General features: G+C 33.6%; 2 protein-coding genes across 5 annotated transcripts; both read right to left on the bottom strand.

The window, feature by feature from the left end:
- Positions 1-742: 742 nt before the first annotated feature.
- Positions 743-9,524, bottom strand: LOC110109208 (BEL1-like homeodomain protein 6). 3 transcript variants are annotated; one of them, XM_028700448.1, is made up of 7 exons: positions 8,945-9,524; positions 7,185-7,229; positions 6,908-7,151; positions 6,207-6,877; positions 2,288-2,664; positions 2,118-2,178; positions 743-1,555 (listed from the first exon to the last, which is right to left on the bottom strand). In XM_028700448.1, exons 3-7 carry the CDS (start codon positions 7,086-7,088, stop codon positions 1,004-1,006), a joined length of 1,842 nt encoding a protein of 613 aa, XP_028556281.1. In that variant the 5' UTR covers positions 7,089-7,151; positions 7,185-7,229; positions 8,945-9,524; the 3' UTR covers positions 743-1,003. The 3 variants fall into 3 exon arrangements, with proteins under 3 accessions (XP_028556281.1, XP_028556282.1, XP_028556283.1); XM_028700449.1 differs by having other exon boundaries at positions 9,270-9,524; XM_028700450.1 differs by lacking the exon at positions 8,945-9,524 and adding an exon at positions 7,653-7,677.
- Positions 9,525-12,781: 3,257 nt separating this feature from the next.
- On the bottom strand, positions 12,782-20,023 carry LOC110109214 (ferredoxin--NADP reductase, embryo isozyme, chloroplastic). Of its 2 annotated transcripts, none has more exons than XM_020840173.2 (6): positions 19,875-20,018; positions 19,709-19,765; positions 18,732-19,070; positions 14,264-14,483; positions 13,402-13,642; positions 12,782-13,315 (listed from the first exon to the last, which is right to left on the bottom strand). In XM_020840173.2, the coding sequence occupies exons 1-6, from the start codon at positions 19,896-19,898 to the stop codon at positions 13,057-13,059; spliced, it is 1,140 nt and encodes a 379-aa protein (XP_020695832.1). In that variant the 5' UTR covers positions 19,899-20,018; the 3' UTR covers positions 12,782-13,056. The 2 variants fall into 2 exon arrangements, with proteins under 2 accessions (XP_020695832.1, XP_028556261.1); XM_028700428.1 differs by having other exon boundaries at positions 13,113-13,304; positions 19,875-20,023.
- Between the last annotated feature and the right edge of the window lie 717 nt (positions 20,024-20,740).

Below are 20,740 nucleotides of genomic sequence, written 5' to 3'. Positions count from 1 at the left end.
TTCTTTGTCCACATCAATCTATGATGTGAGAACCTTATTTATTTAACATTGTATCCGGGCGCCAATGCAACAGCCCTTGCACACTTCTCATTATGTTCAGGTCATACAGCACATCGCTTCTAAGGAACGCCCTAGCATTAACACGATGTATTAAAGCATTCATGTCATGATTATTCAACAAATTTTATGCTAGTTGTCGACTACCTAACACAACCCTCCACTTTTCTCATTCAGGACTTGAGACATGACAATGACAGTGTTAAGCTAAGGGAGCAAAAAAAAATTTGTGTTTTTCTAGCAAATGCTACCAACAACCAAAATTAGCAATTGTCATCATCGTCATCATTTACTATTAACATCTAACTCTGCTATTGGACTTTAATTGTCAACTTGTGAATACCCGATGTTTGTGATTTCTATAACAAAACTCAAGTAAAATGCTCTTAATTGTGTATGATCTCATCACCTTTAATTGTAAAAAAATGACCATTTTTTATATTTTTAATTATATAGTGAATTATTACAACTGAATCAGATTATGTGGCTTTTAACATTCTTGAATTTTCACGTAAAAAATGTTGGTCTCTCCTAAATTTTATTTGTGAATCCTAACTTTTTACATAAATTAAGATATACAATGCATACTCTAACATCATAAAATTTCTAGCACAATACTATTAATGTAATGCAACTGAGCCCATTTAGTTCATTTTGAGCACAAAAGAAAGAATATAATGCTGCATAAGAGATTTCAGATACACCAATTAACAAGTATGCCATCAAACTATAGTGTACAAACTTATTCTTTTCTCCATCCCAAATTACACAAAAATATGCATCTATTGTCTATATTTTTTTACAACATGCTATACTTTATATAAATCCCACTCCTTACAATCTAATATTTTCTCCATCTGTTACTATGAATTGCAAGAACAACACAACATATCAAAACAAACTGTAATCCTCTTCATCTGTCAACAAATCATGCAACAAAAAGCAATCAAGCCACAAAATAATTCAGTAACTGAGAGGGTCCAAAACCAATTGAAGGTGCTGAACTGTACACGTCCTCACCCCTTGATGCAAGGAATTCTTCCTGGACATCTGAAGCTGGCAGGTTATCATCACAATGTTGCAAACCCAGGGTGAGAGATACTCCGCCATTGTCGTATCTTGCAAGCTCATTCATTGTATAAGTCATGAGCCTTGAGCTCCCTTCTGCATTGCAGATGGTGTCGTGAAGAAGAGGATTGATGTTGGATGAATCATGGGGTCTCTGATCCATTGGTTCATTTTGAAAACTGGGAACTCGAGCAGCGGTGTTAGTTTCTGATATAAGATTCAATTGGTTAGATGGGTTGGTCTGACATCTCTCATTTGAAGGACTTTGTTGGTCTTCCTGTGCGTTGTTGCAGAGTTCATCAATATATTTGGTTGCATTTTCTGAGGAAGAGTTTGAATCCATCTCATTCTCACCAAACTCTTCTTTGTAGATATCCTCGACCATTGGCTTCCAGAGTCTAACACGGGCGTTTATGAACCAATTTGAAATCTGGTAGGAAAGGAGTTTACATTCATCATTAGCAGAAAAGAACAAAATCACAGTGAGGGTTTAAATTCTTAAATATTTTCTTTCTCCAATCTTGTAAGGAAAAAAGAAGTGTGCTACTTAGATAATTAGGCTTCATTTGGGATGGCTTTCTTTTTGCTTCTTAAAGCGATTTTTTAGTACAAAATTTAAAATTTTTAACTAGAAAGCAGCTTTAAGAAACAGTAAGAAAGTCGTCCCAAACGAAACCTTAGTTACTATATTTGACATTGCCATGGTTACTAGCAATGAAGATTGTGGTGACAAACTTGTAAGATTACCTTCACCTTGTGTAATCAGGAAAAGCCATACCAATTTGATTAGATCAGTAAGGCATAGGGAAACTACCATTTCTTCAAACATTTCATGAAACTCTCAAGTACCATAGCTAACCCAACCTTGGTGTATATTTCACATTTCCAATTTACAAGTATTCTTTATGTTTGGTAGATCATCAAAATGATCCACATCATTTAATGAATGTGGTTGTTCTACAGTTGACCTGAATGATCGATTGAAAACATACCTGACTTCTCGTCAAACCAGTTTGTCTTGCTAACATAAGCTTCTCAGAATCATTTGGGTAACTGGAAAAAGAAGAACATACAACATACAACATACAATCATGATAACATAATACACAAAACACAATTCTCAAAGCACCAGGAAATGCCAAAGGTGGGTTTAGAACAATACGGATGAAGAAAGTGCTCGAAGAGCCAAGCTCGCAAAATGGAAACCGAATTCTCGGGCAACCCTCTCTGCGGCCTCCAAGCATGTTGTGGCATCACACCAAGCTGTTGTATGGTCTTCTGCTGCCTCATATGTTGATCAATGTAGCGAAGACGAGAAATTCCACATCCTTTACCGCTTAGGCCATCTTGCTCCCCAAGAATTTTCTGTGAAGATCTAATCTGACTGTCAATGGCATCTCTAAGGCTGCGGAAGTGACGAGATATTGTCTGAAGGGCAAGAGCTGTGTAAGGTTTTGCAGCACCTGAACCTGCTATTGCATCAAAAGATGCATCAACTATCTGCATTTCATTGAAGTATTGCTTGAATTTCCTATCAACCTGTAAAGAAGTGAAAGCTGTCATATTAGACCCAATTAATGGTTGAACTGAGTTAGTTTATCATGCCAGGACCTGCATTCGTGCTATGGTATAGAATATATTCCATATGTCATAAGTTGCATATAATTATGAAAAAAATGTGGTGCTTAGAGATATAATTATTTAACAGTCATGGAAAGCATGCAGAGGTATGATATTTTCCATCCCTCCAAATGTTTCAATTAGATTTCATTTCTAATTTGTATGCAGAAGAAAAGCTTTTTCCAAACGAACAGTGCAAGGAAGGGCCTTCTATAATTTAGGAATTGCTATTTTTTAATTCATGTTTCTCAAATATCTTACTGCTTTGAATGTTAGAATAATTAAATATAATAATTATGTGAGACGTCGCAATAATTATTTGTATATATATTTAATTATATAAGCCATTAAGCGGCCCATATATTTGAGTTATTCAAATTTAATTAGTTATATGAAATCCTATTGGTCAAGAAGAGAAAATTTGATCAATTATTTATGGACCGTTTGATTAAATAACTCCTATGAGCAGTTATTATAACTAATTCGTAGGAAATAACTACCGGTCCTCTCTCTCTCATTATGGGAGTTAGTTTGTTCCATAGAGAATTAACTCATGAATGAAGAAAGTGAAAGGGAAAAGGGGGAGAAACCGTAGTTCGGAATTCAACGAATTCAGCATGAATCAAAGTATGTTTTCTTCCGATTAAAATCTTGTGAAAATCATATTGTTTAAGATCTTGTGGATTTAAGACTTATGTAAATTCATGTTTCATTTTGATTTCTTTTTACATAATTTGGAATGAGAGTTCTTGCAAAAGTTAGAAAACTCATAATTCATGTTGTGAGTTCTTGTAAGAATTTGAGAATTTGAATCTTACATTGAATCCTCATATAGAAGTCATCTTGATCCAAAGGTGCTGGTCATGGCAAATGCAATCAATTATCTTCACAGAAGAATAACAACAGAGAAAATTCAAGATAATCTCAGAAAGTCACCTCAAAGAAAAAGGTAGAAGGATGGTATGGTATATTTATGCCTATTGATGGAAAGAGAGAGATACTTTCTTAATCTTAAGGCTTTTTCAGGAAGCACATCAACAAGATAATGTAATACATAAGCAGCCAACAGAAAAATGCATTTCTTAACATTTCTTAGGAAAATCTGATTACATATTCGTTACATTAAAACCTAACAACAACAACATCAAGCCTTTGTCCCACTATGTGGGGTCGGCTACATTAATCCTTTTTCGCCATTGTGTCATGATAAAAGTCAATTTCTCATTTAAATCTAATAAAGAAAGATCATTTTTAATATTTTCTAACCAAGTCTTTTTAGGTCTACCTCTCCCTTTCTTAACAGAAGTCGAATCTAATACCTCAACTTTCCTAACCGGGTCATCGGAAGGCCTACGTTTAATGTGACCAAACCATCTAAGGCGGATCTCTCTAATATTATCTTCCACTGGAGCTACTCCAACCTTTTCACATATATGTTCATTTTGTATCCTATCTCTAAGCATCCTCATCTCTGCAACACTTAACTAAGTATTATGCTTCTCTTTTAATGGCCAACATTCGGCATCATAAAGCATTGCAGATCTCACCACCATCTTATAGAATTTTCTCTTAATTTGAGGGGGACTTTTCTATCGCATAATAAGCCCGATGCATTCCTCCACTTCAACCATCCAACTTGAATTCTGCTGATAATATCCCCATCTATTTCACCACCACTCTGAACAATAGAACCAAGATATCTAAAATGTGTACTCTAACATTAAAACCTAACGCCAAATGAAAAATTGTGAAGCAAGATTCATTTGCATTCCCTCCAATTCCTTCAAACCAAACATACCCATAGTTTCCATAGGTGGTGAACTGAGAATTCACTAAACAATCACTGGATAAAATAAACTTCATGAAATTCATCAATAACATCAGCCAAACTGTAAATCAGTTAAAATGTACAAAACAATCCTGCACAAATGCACAACTTTAGTTAAAAGTTTGAGCGTCTTATTTCTGTAGTAGAAGATCCCAGAGGAGATATAAGAAATGGACATAAACACAGTATGTGATACTTCTGAAGAACATAGATGGAAAAATAAATAAATCAGCTGCCTTCTTCCCTTGTATTTTAAAAGCTCAACTGTTTAGATTATCAATTGGTTAGAGGGCCCAATAACTGGTTAATGCTCGAAATTCTTAGTTTCCCATATAAATTTAACTTCAAGTATTTTACCATAAATTACATGAATATGCAAAATAAGTATACAGAGAATAATGTCAAACGCATTTAGCCTCCAACAGAAAACAAAATTAGCTTCATAATTGGTGCAGTTAAATGGCGTGCATAAAACAAAATAACTTCCGAGAACAATATTGCAGAAGCTGACGCTTTCATTCAGCTTAAAAATCACTCCAGAAGAACAAAATGCACAGAGGGCTGAGCAAAACAGTTATAATTCATAGGGAAGTGTCTAATGGACCGGCTGATTTGATTGGGAGAGAATTAGGAAAGTTTATTTAGAGAATGAGGGTTGATTTGATTGGAAGGAAATTAGTAAGATTTATTTAGAGAGAGAGCTGTCATTTGAATTCAGATTTAGAAGAGAATTAATAAGGTTTATTTAGAGAAAGAGAGCTGATTAGAATTTAGATTTGAGATAGAATTATTTAGGAAAATATGGCTAATTTGAATTCAGATTTAAGGGAATCAAGGGAGCCTATTTAAAGCTGACAATAGGGTGATTTCAAGATTATGCTTTGAGTTTACTTAAATTAGAATTTCTTAGGTTGTGAGGGCTCCAGCAGCAAGCAAGAGATTTGGGAGAGCCAGATCATCCTTTCCAATTGAAGATCCAAATGCATCTTGCTATTTTCTTTCATATATCTTGTAATAAAAATAGTTTTTGTATGTTCTTGTACTGCCCCAGAATCAAATTTGAAATAATTGTCTATTTATCATTTTAAGAATCTAACAGAGCTTCTATAAATCATCAATATAAATAATAACTAGTGAAAGAAATTAAAATCATATGCATCAAGATATTTTACTATTTATTCACTCAAAATGTCATTTAAACTAGCCAGAAGATCACTATAATCACTAATTTATCACAAGCTCTGGCTATTGATTTGGGAAAGCCGGATCTTCCTCTCCAATTAAAGATCCTACTATATCTTGCTATTTTCTTTCATATATCTTGCAATAAAAATAATTTGATGTGTTTTTCTTTCTAAGTTCTTATTGTCATTCGCTGATTTTGAGGAATTGTATCCACTTCCTATCAGTATCATTATAAACTTTATTTATCACAACTTCGACACATGATAAAAAACAAATTTTATCAAAAAAAAAGTATTTTTAATTTTATCAGTTAGACATACCGTTCACTTTTGAGGATTCAGTGCATAATCCCAGAGTTCAATCGTAATAGAAACTCTTGCATCTGATTATAGCTTTTGATTGCAAATGAGAAGAATGAAACACAATAAACAAGGGAATGAATACTCACCTCATCCAACATAGCCAAAAGTTTTGCCAATTTGTTCTGAAGCTCCTGCTTCTCTGAGGTTGATAACTCGCTGGGAGAATTGGCACTAGATTCTTGATGTTCTGAAGGGTTCCCATCACTCCTTGATGCCCCTTTGTTGTCTTTGCTTGCAGGAAAACCTGATGCACTAATACTCTTTGTATTGTCAGCTTTCTTCTTTAAAGCCCTCTGAATATTAACAAATTCATCAAGTAACTGCTGGGCAGCTTTGATGTACTTTGAATTAGGAACTGTGCTCATCGTGTTTGTAAATCCATAAGGGGAAGCATTAGCATTCAAAATTCTACTCCTGGAATTTTCATTTCCATAAGTTTCGCCGTTTCCTGAATTTGAGTGATATGAGCTCAGCCCAGATACAACTGAGCTAGCAGGCTGATACTTAAAAGAAGGCACTGGAATTTGGGTGCCTAGGCTAAGAGACAATCCTTGGCCTTGTCCACTGGACATGGACTGCTGCAAAGACAAATTATGTTCATTCAAAATGCCCAACGGTGTTTGAAGACCCAACTGGGGATCAACATCAGAAGCCGAATTACGAATAAGTTCGTCACCGCCATCCAACGATCTGCCATGTGCTTGCATGAACAGCATCACATTCCTCCCATCCCTCCAAGAACTGTAAGCATTATCACCAATATGAGAAGAAGCTAAATCAGAAACACCAATGCAGTTTGCTTGTTTCTCTCTGGTCCCTGCCAATGTATTCGAATATGAACTGACCGATGGAAAGTTAAGATGGACCATATTGCCAGAAACTGCAGGTTCAGACCCTGCTGGATCCCTCAAATAAATATTTTCCATGGCATCTCTTTGGTTACTGGAATTAGAGTAGAATGTAGCCATCTTATTTTCTTCCTTAATGAGTAGCTAATTGGGCTTCGATGATTGAGAAGATTGGATGGTGAATCAATAATCACCATGAGCAACCATTTAGGCTAACCAGTTTGGTTTATTGAATAAAGTGCTTAATTCAGAAACTAAGTGCTGCAACAAATTAGTCAAAGAAAAGAAGTCAGTGCTAGCAATAGAATGAAAATGTCAGTGAAAATAATCTCTCTTTGACAGAGGAAAAAAAAAACATTTGTGATTTCACTAAGAGTACTCATAGCCATTAGGGGCTATTTGATTGCAAGATTGAGACAAAATTTAGCCACAATTTAGGCTAAATCTTGAAATTAACTATCAAACAATTATCAATATTTACTCAGATTCAACATCTATCCTATGAAACAACTTTCATAATCTAATTCCTTCAAGATTTACTAAATCTGGATTTGCAAGATTTACCGGCTCCTATTTGTAGCCAAACAAAACCTTAAATTTCGGAAGGATATCATATTCCTGAAATTCCCTATTCTCTATTCAATTAAAAAAAAAATGTGATTTCAATAATAATTTATTTTATACATTAATTTTACGTGAAAAGTTTGGAGTTGCTGCCGTGGAAGATAAGATTAGAGAGAGTCGCCTTAGATGGTTTGGTCACATAAAATGACGGCCTTCCGATGACCTGGTTAGGAAAGTAGAGGGATTAGATTTGACTTATGTTAACAAAATTAGAGGTAGACCTAAAAGACTTCGTTAGAAAATATTAGAAATGAGCTTTCTTTATTATATTTAAATGAGAATTTGACTTTTAACAGTAGACAATGGAGAAAAAGGATTCATGTAGCCGAGCCCACGTAGTGGGACAAAGACTTGATGTTATGATTGTTGTTGTTGTTAAAATAAAATAATCAAAACCGTTAAGTTGTTACTTTCTCAACAAATAATTTGAAATACAGAGTCATAGAAAGCCTTCATTTCAATAAAATGATTAAAGGAAAGAATATATTCTTCTTCTTGAAGATTCTGAAATTTTTAGAACAATAATATGAACAGCATAAATGCACAAAAGTTCGGCTAAATTCCAATCAAAGAATAAAAAAAGGATAAAAAGAACTGCTGAGTTGATGCCACCGAATCATTTACCTTATGAAATGAGATTCCAAAATAATCAAAGTGGCAACAGATCAATGAAAGTTTAATCAATCATCATACAAATAAACAGAAAGTTCTTTATCTATCTCATCTAACTCTGAGCATATGTTCTTACAAGGATTCCATCAACATGTTCAATTTTTTAAACAGGTATTTTTCTAACCTATGAGTTCCAAGCATCTGTCAAATATCATTCATTCAAATTAATATGACAAAGAACACGAAAATTAACAAAAATAAATAAGCATTAGCTCTGCAAGAAAGTAGATTTCTACATTATCCTTCTTCATTTCAGGAGGAATGGAAATGCAAAGCAAGCTCTAAACCAAAAACTCACAGTGAAAGACAGAAAAATCCCTAGAATTCCAAAGTTCAGGAACAAGCTGGGGAGATCGAGGAAATTACGAAAATCCTAGCTTCAGAAGCGAACCTTATATTTGTCTCGATTATAGAAACCTTAAAAAAAACTTATTGTGGGGAGAAAAGCGAGGAGACAAAGGTCAACCCTCACTTCTAATCAAAGAGCACAACAAATCATCACAAAGTCGTCTACCAGGCTACTAAGTACCCAGCAAAATAGACAAAAGAAACCAAAACAACGAGAAGAACTATAACAGTGCTTAGTTTATGTCCCTCTTCAGATAAAGATAGAAGACAGTGAAGATGGAGGTGGGAGAGAGAGAGGGGGAGGGAGAAGACGTGGAGGGGATGATGTGCACCTTGTGGGGAGCAGAAAAGCAAGAATTCCCAGATGATCTGCTCACAGAGAACCTCCATGTTCTAGATTCAAAAAACAAAAGAAGCCCTTTTCATTGGCTATATAAAAAGACCAAAACAATCAATTTTAACAACCAAAATCCTCTTTTTTTAATCCTCTAATCAGCGACTTTTCAACTGTATTCAATTCCCCGTCCTCTTTCTTTATGAAATAATGAATCTCTCTCTCCCTCTTTCTAATCAAACGATAATCATCGAAACAACACTTTATTCTGCACGTGAGGAATCCCCTCGGCTACAAAAAAAGTTGCGAGCTTTTGATATTACCACTCTCTCTTTCTCTCTCTTCTTCCTCTGGACTTGTTCAGCTCTCTTGTAATCCAAGGGTGAGTTGCTTCTGAATCTTGTTGAAAGGGAGATTGGTGCTGGTGCAGTTAAGATGCCCTATCTGTCAACCACCAGTTGGTAGACCTAAAACTTGTCTTAAGCCTCAATCACCTTCCTCTCTCTCTCTCTTCCTGTTCATTTAGTCTGCAATCTCCTCATCTGAACCATTCAACCAAGGTATTGAGAGCATGTTCTGCAGAAACCAATTTTTTAAGCTTTAAATGTTTGAAAATATTTAAGATTTAATAATTTGAAATAATTTGTTTGGATGGTATTTAAAGAGTTTTATTTATTTATTTATTTTTTTTTTTCATAATTTATAGCGTTATTTTTTTAATTGTTTTAGATTTCTAAATAAATATAATTTTATTGATAATATATGAAATTCTTTTAAAATTATATCTTTAAAATAATATTTTTATTTCTTTATTACATATATAAATAAAAGCATTATACTTAAATAATATGAGAATTTTAGAAATGTAAAATCCTTCAGTCTTTTTCATAGGGCTACAAGCGAACCAAATGTTGGACGAGCTACTTGATGCTCGGTTCGATTAAAACTCGTTTGTGATCGTTTAACTAACTAAACAAACAAACTTGAACAACATTTTAAATGCTTTATCCTTAAATAAACAAGCTTGAACACTAATGTGTTCTGTTCATTTATGTTCATGAACAACATCATTTGAAGTTCGTGAACAAGCTCGGCATTAAGCTCGATAAAAGCTCGAATGGAGAGAAATGCAACAGATAAGCTTCATTTAAGAATATATTCATATAGATTAATCATATTTTCATTTTAAATAGACAGTTGCTTTTACTATAAATTTAATTTTCTGAACAAAAGTCATTTCACATTTGTTCATGTTTGCTAGATTGTTTGTTTAAAATGTTCATGAACAAATTTAATGTTTGTTTGTTCAATAGATTGTTTGTTAAATATGTTTACAAACATAGCTCATTAATGCTTATTTGTTTAAAGCTCAACAAGCATTAAATGAACTGAACGTGAACCGAACATGAACCAAACATGAACACCCTTAAATTAAATGAACCAAACATGAACACAAACACAAACATGAACCAAACTTGAACAAGCTAATGATAAACAAACTCAAATATGAACACTCACATACTCGACTCGGCTCGAACATACTCGACTCGGCTCGGTTCGTTTGCAGCCCTATTTTTTCGGGCTAAGAGTGAGCGCTCAAACCTACCTTATTAAAATATTTAATTTATTTTTAATCATTACGCTATGAAATTGAATGCATGAATCACTATAGTTAAAATGGAAAAAAAAAAAATTGGGGTATATGTGTGAATTAATTGCAACTTCAACTCAAACATTTTTGTTATTTTTGGGAGTACTCATCATAGACAGATAATATTTTTTAAATTTTAAGCATATGTGTAGGTTTATAACAACAAAAAATATAAATAATAATACCATAATTTATACAATCTTTTTTTTTTGAAATTAGGAGGTTAAATTAATTAGGTATTGATACAATGCTAATTAAATTGAATTCTGAAAGCTAATGAATGTTGAAGTGATTTGACCTTATCATAACTCCCAGTAATTCTTTTTTAACTTGTTCTGGGCATAAAAGTGTGCTCTCTTTGAGAGGGGAGAGATTATTACGTGTGAAGTCTGAACATAAAGAAATATTTGGTTCTGTGACTATGTACAGTAAAAGCATAGCTACTGCTCACACATGTGCTTTTTCTGTTCACAGTCATAAAACCGAATGATTCTCTATGTTTGGACTCTATATGCAATAATCTCTCGTCTTTATGTACTAAACAAACAATGGACTAGTGAGAACTCGCCTCTAAAATTAGCACGTAACATGAATTTTATTTTATGAAATTTAGACAAACTAATTTTGTTCATTAGATTTTTTACTTAAAAAAATTAGAACAAAGAGTAAGATGATGCTCCAAAATATATAAATGTTTCCTATGCGAAACCAATCTATTTTTTTAGGGTGGGCATATATATATATATAATATAAAATAATTTTTTTCTTAAAATTTAGACAAATGTATTTATTAAATGTGGACAAAATTATTCATCGTGAGCTCTTCTTGATTCCAACTTCCACCTCTTCTTCTTCATAAATATTATAGCATTTTTTACAAATAATTACAATCACACTAAATAAACGGTCAATCTTTCAAAACTTTTGGGAATAAAAAATAATAATTTAATATAATTTATAAATAAGAGCAGTCAAGATAAAACATAAATATTTTATAATATTTTTAGGAGTACCTAACTTTTTTTTTAAAATAATACCTAACTTAAACACACAGTATTTCTTAAAAAAAGAAAGGTACATTTGCGGTTTTATACAACATAGATATTAGTAAACCCAAATAATAATATCTTGGATGTTCGAGCCTTGATATATATATATATATATATTAAAGTTATTTGGATGAGTATAAAATTAATGCATATGATTACTTATTTTGTTTCTCTGGAATAAAATAAATGCAATGTAGCTATAAAAGGGTGATAGCGAATAGCGATAACATGCGACTACAATGATAACGAGTTGTCGGGGACAATCAAAGGTGGCGAGTGGTTGTCGTCGATGGGGTGGTGGTGGTGACAACTGCAACTAACGGTGGTGACAACAAGCCATCAATGGTGGCGAGGTTGGCGGCGATGTGGGTGGTTTGTTTAGGTAGCGGCGACTACTTTAAAAATGATACTTTCAATTTTTAATATATATGTCATTAATAATAATTTTCAATTTTTATTAGATGAATAGCTTAAATAAACCATCCTTTTATTTTATTTTATAAAATACTACTTAAATAACATAATATCTATTTGAAACTAATTTTATTTTTTATTTTACTTTATTTTTTTAATGTTTGAATTTTAACTTCAAACATAAAATCTATAATATAATATAACAATTTCTTCTTTAGTAGAATTTATGATATTTAATAAATTTAAATATAAATTCCAACTTTATGTCCAATGAAAATCAATGTCTTACATTTTCGATAACAAAAGTATTTCATGTCCATATCAATACATCATAATTTAAAAATCAACTCCCTTAAAATACATAACCAACTACCAAAAATTCGCCCCTAAAATTAGTACAGAGTATTTTAAAACACATTATTAGGTTTCGTTTGAGACAATTTTCTTATTGCTTCTTAAAACAACTTTTTAGTATAAAAATTTTAATTTTTATACTAAGACTTCATTTGGGACAGCTTTCTTATTACTTCTTAAAGCAATTTTTTAGTATGAAAATTAAAAATTTTATACTAAAAAACTACTTTAAGAAGCAGTAAAAAATCGTCCCAAACCAAACCTAAGACTTCATCTGGGACCAATTTTTACCTCAACTTAAAAAAAAATTGTATTAAAAAATTACTTTAAAAATCAATAATAAAACCGTCACAAACGAGACCTCAAATTCAATCCAAGTTAACCCAAATTGTTTGATTTAGGGTTTAGGGTACAACTTGAAATGACAATTCAATGCTAATACATGATTTGTTTAATACAATCCAATCTTGAACCACAAGTTCCAATAAAAACAACCAAAAAGTTCAGAAATCTTTGCTTCAATTATTTTGATCAATAATTGGATCAGCCATTACATTCTACTCACATGAGCAGCAACAGAGACCCCCATTCATGATAGAAATAAGAATATCAGCATAAGCTGTTTCAACAAATCATATTATCTTAATAAACCTCAACATGCCATTGCTTCTTCTTCTTAAGCTGAGCAAGCTTTTCATCCCACTTCTCCCCTCTTTGCTCTGCAACTCTTTTCAATGTCTCCTGTATACCAGGCATCATCCCCTTCAAACCACAAAAGTATATGTGAGCACCTCCATCTAAAAGCTTGAAGATTTCATCACTGTACTCCTCAATTCTATCCTGCACATACATCTTTCCTCCATTCCTGTTCTTCTGCTCCCTGCTGAGAGCTGTAACATACCTGAACTTATTTCACCAAAGAACTTAAGCAAGTTGTATATAGGGAAATTAAGATAAATATGACAGAAAAGAGGGAGGAATGTTCACCTGAAATTGTTGGGGTAATCCTGAAGGTAGTTGCTGAACTCCTGATCATAGAGAAGGCTGTCGGTGTTTGCTACACCAAGGAAGAGCCAAGAGAGGCCGCGAAATTGGAAGGTGGTCACTGATTCCATGAACATTCGCCGGAGATAGCCCCGGTAAGGGGCAACTCCAGTTCCAGTAGCAATCATGATGTGAGTGGCAGTTGGGTCATCTTCAGGTAACAACATCACTTTGCCAGAGGGACCTGAAGTAACATGAATTCATTAATGTTGAACAGATATCATCAGAATAATGAATGAGCAACAAAAAAAGGAATAATATGCTCATTATTTCAAGGTTTCAGACTGAAAGAGTAACTTAAACATCAGAGATCAAGGATAAAATGATAGAAAATGCAGAATAACTCTCAGTATAACAAGGTTGAAACATCTTTGAACATTAATGGCGGGCGGCATTTAATGAGTTCGATCGGCATAAGTATTGCACATGTACTCTATAAATACTCTTCTTTGAAGATCAATTCTTTAGTACTTAAGACACAAAAGGGTACTACTAAGGTTCTGATGTATCCAAGAAAATACAAGTAGATAAATACTGCCTTTCACCATATCTTCTCCTTATCAGCGCACAGACTGTTCTATCAAAGCCAAAACTCAGATCATGGTCAGGTAAGCAAACTTGGCAATGAGAATTGAAAACCTTGTAATCTCTACATTACTAGTAGTCCTTAAACAAATGAAAAAAGGAAAAAAAAAATTTTGAAATCATTTTCTCAACTTAACCAACTGTTTTAACAGTTTACTCATTAAACAGCTAAATATGATCATCAAAGTGAGATAAACCAGTTTCTGGGATTAATTTATACCTGTGAGCTGAACCTTATCTCCTGGTTTTGCGTCACAAAGAAAATTACTGCAGACACCTTTCTTTGAAGGGTCCTCCTTTCCGGTCTCGGGATCATAGTACACAGCACGGCGGACACATAAACTGGCCGTCTTGCCATCAAATGAGTCTCCATACCTGGTGGATGCAATTGAGTACAGTCGGACATTGTGGGGAGATCCTGGCTTTTTTGGGTTCTCACCCTACATAACATAAAACAATGGATAAAACATAATTGGAAGAATTATTCAGTGTTTGAGGAATATAGGAGTTATTTCCGTCTTGCACAAAAAATAGGGCAACAATCTTGAAATATCCTAATTAGTATTGTAGAAATTAGTTTGCCAAAAAAAGCCTTATAGTCACTGATAACAACCATTTAACATAAAAAGAATACTTAGAAAATGAAGGTCTCACACTAAGGCTTCATTTGGGATGGCTTTCTTACTGCTTCTTAAAGCAGTTTTTTAGTACAACTTTTAATTTTTTAACTAAAAGCTGTTTTAAGAAGCAATTAGAAAGCCATCCCAAACGAAGCCTAATACAAAGATTAACATAATAGAAGCTCCTCATGGGTGAGAAAATCAAGCAGAGAAAATTGCCAGTAAAATGAAAAAGCAACAGTAGATTTAGGCTTCGTTTGGGACGGCTTTCTTCCTGCTTTTTGAAGCAACTTTTTAGTATAAAATTTTTAAACTAAAAAGTTGTTTTAAGAAGCAATAAAATAGCCGCCCCAAATGAAGCCTTAGTATTTGAACTTGAAAATACCGGTAATTGAAGGGTATTGGAACATGGTTTTAGAAATTCACGCTAATATAGGAGAATCAATTTGATTTTATGTCAAGCGAGTTTATAACAATTTTTGTACCAAGACAAATAAGAAAAATCATAAAAAGTTACTAAAGCATATTCCTATGATGCTTTGCTTTTTCATTTTACTGGCAATTTAAGTGAAAACTTGAGTGTCAAAGATAAGTTTTGTTTAAGTTATTAAAGATATGGATGATAGTGACATGATTGGTGGTATATAAGCATTTTAAAAGTACAGAACCTTGGTGTCTTTTATTTGCAAATGATATTGTGTTGATAGTTAAGAGATATTCTTAGTGACCCGTTAGAATAATAAAGGGAAACTTCTAGATAACGAGAGGCTTAGAATTAGCATAGGACAGATGAAGTACATGATGCATACCTTTAATATGAAATTGATATTACCATTTAATATCATTAAATGATCAAGTGAGTTATAATAGGCCAAAGTATCATCAACTATTATACAAAAGAATAGGGAAAGTGGAACAAGAAACCAATGGAGAAAGAATTGAACCAAACACCCAAGTCCAGATAAAGAAGGAAGATGCTCTCAAGCAAGGTCCCATTACAAGGAACCAAAAGAAGATATTTAATTAGAATTTGCGTTTTAGATTTTGTGCAGTTGTTATGTAAGACTATGATATTGTAAGTTTAAAAGTTATAACCATTTCAAAATTTTTAAAATTTGTATTCTAATTTTTTGAAATTGATAATTTTGAATTTTTAAAATTGAATTTTCCAAAAAAAATGGAGTTAATGCCATTTGATTTTATTAGAAAATGATTCTTTAAATTAAAAAATAATCAGACAGTCCATCTCTACCATTTCATGGCTCACCACACATTTGACAGGGTAGCGTCACATTGAGTAAACCACCTCCTCCTTCTCCTCTACCCATTTGGTTGGCCACTCTCTTTTGTATTATTTGAAAAAAAAAAACCATGTAAAAGATTATAAAAGTTCCATGAAAAGAAGAGGAAAGGATAGATGCTGATTTATAAAAATTTAGAGCAATACTCTAAGTGAAGGAAGCTCTGTGGCTGTGATTTCAACCAGGAAATTGTTTGATGACAACCTCCACACTTACTACTTCGGTGAGTAGCAAGAGCGGAATTTTTTGAAGAACTTTATTTTCATTTAATATAATCTGATTCCCCTGCTCCTCTACAAATACATATCAAATTCCCTAATCTTTCTTTTCAAAAAAACCTTCAATCCAACTTGAATCATATTATCACGAATGAGGTGCCAACAAATCAGAATGTAGATCAGAGATTTCTTATAAGATGGAAGGACAAACCACTAACTGAGAACACTTGATTTACTAGAGGTGACTTGGAGAAGCTTACAACAGAGCTTGTGGAGCATTCCATTGACTTTAACTCTTCAACAAAGAGTTCTTTGAGATCCAGATGAATTGATGTGGCACAAGGAGCCAATGGAGGAAGAATTAGACAAATCAACAGAGGCCATAGCAAGAAGGATATCTTGCCAAGCAAGGGCCCATTATAAAGAGTCAAATAAAAATATTTAATTAGAATTTGTATTTTAGTTGTTGTGTGGTTGTTATGTAAGACTACGTTATTGTAAGTTCTAATTTTTGAATGTTTATAAATTTTAAATTTTGAATTTTCAAATTTTAGTTTTGAATTTTTTAAGTTATTCTCAAAAATGTCGGGAATGTTATCTAATTTTATTAGAAATTGATTATTTTAATTAAAAAATAATAAATATTAAATTTCCACTATGGCATGGTTGGCCACCACACACTTAAATGGGTAGTTACACATTGGATAACCACCATCTTTTCCTCCACTCATTAGACAACCGACTCTGACTTCCCTCTCTTTTGCGTTGTTTGAAATTTCCTTTATGTAAAAGACTATAAAGTTCAATGGAAGGAAGAAGAAATTATTGTTGTTGATTTGATGAAAACAAATTCTAAAGGTTAACTTTTATGAGGGAAGCTTGGTAGCCGGGCTTTTCATTGGAGGAATTTGGTGATTTCTCCATGGCTTATCAATTTGGTGAGTGGTATGTTTATGCTTTCTCCTTAAACCTTACTTGTTACTACTGTAGAAATCTTTTGCCATCAATTGTCCACCATCCCACACAAATTCCCATTCAATTTGGTGCTTAGATTAATTACCATTCAATACTAGTTCTTTAATTCAAACCCTCATTAGGCCACTCCAAATCACTTAGAAAAATATGAAACACTTCAAAATTAAGCTAGAAACAATCCACTATCATTCACGAAGGTTTCGAACCCTTGGTTCTATCTTCTATCCATGTATATGTAACAATAACATGATTAGATACATTAATGTACAAGAAATAGGAAAAAAAATGACAGAATTGAGATAGCATAATAAAAGATGAGAAGAAGCATTCTAGCAAAATAAAGTTAACAATTCATCTAGAACTCAATGGGAAGGTTGATATTAATGATGAACCTGAATAACAAATGCATAATTTCATCTCCCCCAATCAACAAATTTCATATACTAAAGGTACTAAAACGAACATAGTCAAATTGCAACTATATTTAAGACATTTTGATTTTCAAAATAAAAAAATCAAACAAGCACGACACAATGGATGATGCGGGACAAGCATATAAAGATGGAGATTACTTTATTCTTAACTTAATTTAATTTCATTTCAAATTATTATTGTAATTTTTTTCCAAGAGTTAAGTTCATTGGAAGTTGGTGGTTAAAAATTAGTAGTTAAACCCTATTTAGTAGTTGGAGGTAGTTGAATTGAATGAAACTATTTGAATTATGATTGAAATTAACTACTATTCCTCCTCTTCATTTATGTGATTGGGCGTTGTAAAATTCGAATTTGGGAGTTGCATCAGTATTGTCTGTCATGGAAATTAGTGTAACTTTAGTTTCATTCTTGTATTTTGAATTTCAAATCTGGGCTCTTGTAGTATAAATAATGGATGAATTGAATGAAAATGAACTCTATATTTTGTCTACAAATATGTGTTATTCTTGCTTGCAAGCTTGATAATTTATTATTTTGGTTGTGAACCAAATGAGGTGAGCTTTACAAAGCTCATCATAGCTCTTGTCCAACCCATCTATCCTATCTACTGTAATTTCTCCTAAAAAATCCGAATACCATTCATCTCTTTACAGATATTCTAGCTCTTGATCAATGCTCTCTCCATGCCTACCCGTCCACCAATCAACCACTTATTCTCATCCACCACAACTCTATCAAAGGAGATGGTAAACCACATTTATTTCAAATCAATCATCAGGGATCAAATAAAAATATCAACAGGAGTTCGAGAGCGAATAAGATTAACAACAACAACAACAACAACATCAAGCCTTTATCCCACTACGTGGGGTCGGCTACATGAATCCTTTTTCTCCATTGTGTTCTATTAAAAGTCAAATTCTCAAGCGAATAAGATTAAGAGAAGGAAAAATTAATTCTTGTCTGCATGGTTTGAAAAGAAACCAGAAAGTCATACATGCCACAGTTGAGGAAAAATAAATTAAACAAACTGAGGCTCAGTGTGTTGCAATACAATCATTCTTTATATGAGTAATTGAGTGATTAGTACAATAAGAAAACTAGCTTATCCAAATAACTGGAAATTGAATGGCACTTACAGGAGGTATTACACCATAGCTTTGTCCTTCCCAGTATGGGACATTACCTCCATGATTAATTACAATATGGCATGTCTCGCCAGGAGCTCCGGGTCCAACAATCCTCTCAACCGAACGAATGGTTGCAGTATAAGGCTCCTTGGGCTTGTACAGGTGGAGAGGTGGCTCCTTAGCATCCTCTAGCTCTGGTGGGTTAACTGCAACTTTCCTTCTGTTGGCTTGTTGCACGGACATGCACACAATCTTGCATTGGCATTTTGAATAGGTGATCCTGCTTTTCAAGTCCAAGGGTGTACATGAAATCCAGGACTTATCATGGTAACCTATTTTATTCATGGACTGGATAAAAGACAAGCCAATGGTGAAGTTAGAAATAAACCATAAATTTTAGGAAGGTGCAGCTTTTAACTTTTGTTTTCTGTAAAGCAAAGTAAACAATCTTTGGAGAAGAGAACATGCAATTCATTCCAACAATCCAACATAAGCATTTTATGATTCAAAGCTGAGCTTCAAGAAAAGAGAGACACCCTGCTAATAATGTTTCATAACCAAATTGTTCTGGCCAGTATTCACATTTTCAAATCAAAACAAATAATTGGAATGCCTAGTCAAGGCAACATAAAAATGTTAGGGAAGTGGGTAAATTCAACACCAAATAGAATATTATTAGAAATTTGATCAATTGTCCATCTGTTCAAGAATCCAATGAAGATAGATAAGCCAGTTTGTCATGGCTTAGTTAGATCTCAGCAAAAACACTAAAATCTCTTCATGAATGACCTACGCAAAATTTCCAAAAAAAAAAAAACAAAGTTCCATTTGCTGGGAAGATTTGCAGTTTCAGCATGTAGAAGTAGTCTAAATCTCCCATCCAACAAATGAACAAACAATAAAATTCAAACAGCCATCCTAAACCCAAAGAGAACAACAAAAACTCCAACCAAGCGACAAATTTCAAATCACAGAAAAATAAATACCTTCAATCTCGACCTCCTCAGCGATCCATCAGCTTCAGACTGTACGAAAAGAGAAACCTATGAAGAAAAGGTGAGAGCTTTCAGATTACAAACAATCCGTGTAACTTGAATTTAATCGAACATGAAATAGTCTTAAAACAGAAGGGAAGACCAAGACAAGAGATACCTGAACTGCTAACGCGTGCGCCATGATCGATGAGATTGCTTAGGGTTGAGTCTTGACTTCCTTACAGACGTGGGCGAGAGAACCGAAGAAACATGAGGGTTGGGTGCGGGCAGTGGCGGCTAAGGACTGTACAGAGGGCACTGCCTTTTGTTGGAGGAAGGGCCAATGAAAGAAAAATAAATTCATAGTAGTTGGAAGGAAGTGCATGATTCGGCTTCGTTGTATTCAATAATTTTAAAATATTAAAAACATGAATGCTAAAGCTCAATTTAGATTTAAAAAAAAAAAATTATAATATTAATATAATTGATGTGAAAAAATATTGAACTACCAAACTACTAAAATTGGATTATAGATATATAAGCATTATCATATAGTATCAAACATTTTTTTTATTTGTATAGTATCAAGTATGTACATAAATTAGTACTAGCAATTAGGGATATCAAAATCGGGTCACGAGTTGTGTTCAGGTCCAACTCGGAATTGATCCGGTACTATTGAAACCAACCCGAACCAGGCCCATTTTTGAAAACAGGATAATTTTTTGGACCCGAACACGACCCGTTTTGGGTTCAGCTCAACCCAACCCGATATGAAATACCTAAAACATGGAAGAAGAAGAAGAAGAAGAAGCGCGCGAATAGCATGCCAAAGAAGAGCGTGAATGGCAGGCTGGCGGATGGTCACGACAAGCTGACGAGGAATCATAACTCTTGCAAACTCTGCACGGTGGCAACATCAGGCCGGCAAGGCATCGACGAAGGATGCGGTCTGCATTCGGCAATGCCCTGTGGGCTTGCCGAGGATGGACGACTGACCAAACGCAGACAGTGCGAGTATGCGATTGATGGGGACTCAACATC

This window comes from Dendrobium catenatum, unplaced genomic scaffold (genome assembly GCF_001605985.2).
Source record: "Dendrobium catenatum unplaced genomic scaffold, ASM160598v2 fragScaff_scaffold_1520, whole genome shotgun sequence".
NCBI lineage: Eukaryota > Viridiplantae > Streptophyta > Magnoliopsida > Asparagales > Orchidaceae > Dendrobium > Dendrobium catenatum.
Note: the sequence above shows the minus strand (reverse complement) of the source record. Positions and strands in the feature narration are given on the sequence as shown.